The sequence below is a fragment of the Sinocyclocheilus rhinocerous genome, unplaced genomic scaffold, assembly GCF_001515625.1.
Source record: "Sinocyclocheilus rhinocerous isolate Xijiao unplaced genomic scaffold, SAMN03320098_v1.1 scaffold1782, whole genome shotgun sequence".
Taxonomy (NCBI): Eukaryota; Metazoa; Chordata; class Actinopteri; order Cypriniformes; family Cyprinidae; genus Sinocyclocheilus; species Sinocyclocheilus rhinocerous.
The window spans coordinates 30,788-33,921 of NW_015666960.1; the positions used below are offsets into that span (position 1 = coordinate 30,788).

General features: G+C 31.9%; 1 protein-coding gene across 1 annotated transcript in view; it reads right to left on the bottom strand.

Moving 5' to 3' along the window:
• The window catches only part of syt1b (synaptotagmin Ib), a 6,086-nt gene extending 4,741 nt beyond the window's left edge, over positions 1–1,345 (bottom strand). The window contains exons 1-2 of the mRNA XM_016544837.1: positions 1,095–1,345; positions 841–1,016 (exon numbers count right to left, since the gene is read on the bottom strand). Coding sequence (XP_016400323.1) covers positions 841–1,016; positions 1,095–1,272 — 354 coding nt within the window. The 5' untranslated portion in view covers positions 1,273–1,345. The remainder of the gene's footprint in view (positions 1–840; positions 1,017–1,094) is intronic.
• Positions 1,346–3,134: the final 1,789 nt, after the last annotated feature.

A 3,134-nucleotide genomic window follows, 5' to 3' on the forward strand; every position in this document is an offset into this window, starting at 1 on the left:
ATAGTGTGGTAGATATGTGGGGGCGTGTTAGAATGAGCCGTTTTAGGGGGGCGTGGCAGAGTCTTAACTTTGATAAAGAATATCTCTTTGGATTTGAGACTTTAGTCTTTGCAACTTCAGGGATCTTATCTATGCACAATCAGCTTGTAACACTCCAAAGAGAAAGGAAAACTTGAAATCGCATCATATGACCCGTTAAATAAATAAATGCATAAACCTATATGCTCGTCATGTAGGTTCATTATTAAAAATGAAAATGTGAACAAAAATACATGCAATTAAATGTGTTATTAAAATTAAAATGACGGGTAATAATAGATTATGACGGATTTTTTACGACCCCGTCCGTCAAAATGATGGACAATGTTAAAATAAAAATAATATATATATTGGTCAAAAAAAAAAAATATATATATATAATTGTAATTCGATTGTGTTAAATAATTTAATGAATTATTGGGGCCCAATTTTGTGTGTGTGTGTTAATTTATTGATTAATATGATTAATTTAGCAAATATTTATGGTATTGCTTCCTTCTCGGTGTGTAAAATCTCTTTTTCTTTTTGCCGCATTTTACCTGTAAAAGAAAACCTGTTTAATAATTGTGCACATCTGAATGCAAGGCATTTTTTTTCACTTCCAGCCTCGTTACCAATTATGTATCACTTATAAATTATTATATACAAAAGGAAAAGTAGTTATTAAAATAGATGTGGTTTGACATTGGTAAAATGTGCGTGGAAAAAATATTAGTAATTATACACACTATATATATAATTATAAATATATACACACACACACACACACACACTATACACACACACATCAATATTTAGTACCCGTTTTGTTCCGTCCTCTTTCACGTTTGACAGGTTAATGTTGTTCTTTTCATTTTTCTCTTTCCCACCCTTTTCCTTTTTCTTTTTAAATATCATCTTCTTGCAGAAACACAGGCAGCAGCTGAGCGTGATGAGGACTATGAGGAAGCCGAGGGCCACCACAGCCCAGGATGGTACTGAAACAACACAGAGAAACGACAGTAAATACACAGGTGAGTAAGTGATTATGTGTGTGAGAGAGACTGTCTACTCACATGGGACTCTATGAAGCTCATTCAGAAACTTGCTTCTGATGCTATGAGCCAAACTCTCTGCGGTTGTAGTCTGAGGATGAACAGCCGTGGGTGGAGAACTCGCAGGTCCAGGTATCTTTGATCCATTCAGTGCTGGAGATGAGGAAGGACCAGCCAGCAGAGCATCACCTTCATGCATTCTGAGGACATGCAGTGGAGAAGTGCATTATCTGAAGAGTTGCATGTGACTTTATAAAGTTTTGACTTCTCTAATAACCTTTGGCATTTGCACAGATGCTAGTGAGCGTAATGCTGATGCTCTGGAAGCTCATTATAAGGTGTAAAGGCAAAGGCAGGTTCACATTCAGCGCACACAGCAGGTGACATGATGCTCCTTAACCTTGGATTATTTTGAGAAATGCTGAGTAGGGATTTATTGATTTTCTCTCTATTTACAGTGAAATGAGACACAGAAAACCAGTGACACTGATACCCCTGAGACACACTGATACCCTGACTCAAACTTATACCTGTATATCTAACACAAATAATAATAAACATGCATTGATATATACACAACACCGTCAAACTAATCCTAATGCAAACCTCAGAAGCATTCATATAAAAGTATTTATTCAAAGCATTGTTTAGTTTATATAAAAATGCATGGATAGCCTCAGACACAACGTGTGTTTGTATGCACATAAAAGTTCATTGTTAAGTATAATCTAAGGATTGTAAAAAATCACATACTATATTTGAGGAGGAAGAACACTTACCTGCAGCTCTGATTTTAGAAGTGCACTTGACAGGCAGGTTATCTGAATTACTATGAGGCAAAACAGAAAATGAAAGACAGGAAACTAAGGTAATGAGATAAAGCTGTCTTGTGTGTCTTGGCAAGACTATTGTTTTAAAAGAAAGAAAATATCAAGATGTTTGACTGAGTTTAATGCTGCTAGAGAGACGATGACAGAAGAGAGAGAGAGAGAGAGAGAGACTGAGAGAGAAGCATCCAATTGCAAGCTGTGCAGCAGTGGGTGGAACCATATGGACATTATGACAAGGTTTTAATGAGGGATGATTTGAAATGCAGGGGTCACATTAAGGTGCCAGTACTGGTTATTTCACAAAATATTTGGGGGGCATATAAAAATTTCTAAATGTGGTATCTACATCCAAGGAATAGAATAAAATATATTTGCAAGCTTGTCTTTAACAAATATATTTGGCTCATGTTTTTATTTATTTATTTATTTATTTTAATTTTTTTTTTTTTTTTTTGCACACACTATATTGTTTTTAGAATTGTAGCATATATCATTTATTTATTTTATTTATTTAGTCATTTATTAGACGCTTTTATCCAAAGCGACTTACAAATGAGGACAACAGAAGCAATCAATTGTAGTATTAAAACAACTAAAAACAGATCCAAAACTAAAAGCTAAAACTTTATACTTTATAAAAATACTACCTATACACATTTAAAAAAATAAAGAGATTAAATAAAAATGACAAATGCATACAACAAAATTTCAAAACTTAACATATAAATGAAAAAAAAAATTTAATTCAATAAAAATGACAAATGCATACAACAAAATTTCAAAACTTAACATTTAAATGAAAAACAAAAAATAAAGCTAAAAACAATTGAAAATATTAAAGAACAAAAGGTATAAGAGTATAATAATGATTCTAACATAACACTAAGCCAAACACCAAAAAAAAAACTACATATATGTGTGTATGTACAACCACACACACATACATATATACTGTATATGTACATACACATGTATAAATTCAATATATATATTATTTCATTTCCATTTAGTTTGTTGAAGTATAAAATAACTCAAATTAAATAAAACTAAAAACGTAATTAAAGACCTATACAGACATAATAAATTCAGACATAATGTAACTAAAATTAAAATAAATAACAAATACAAATAATACAAATCAAATGACAGTAGTTTATCAGTAATCCTAAAAAATAACACTGCCAAACACACATGCTAAAAAACAACAACTTACTTACACATAGTAAGAAAT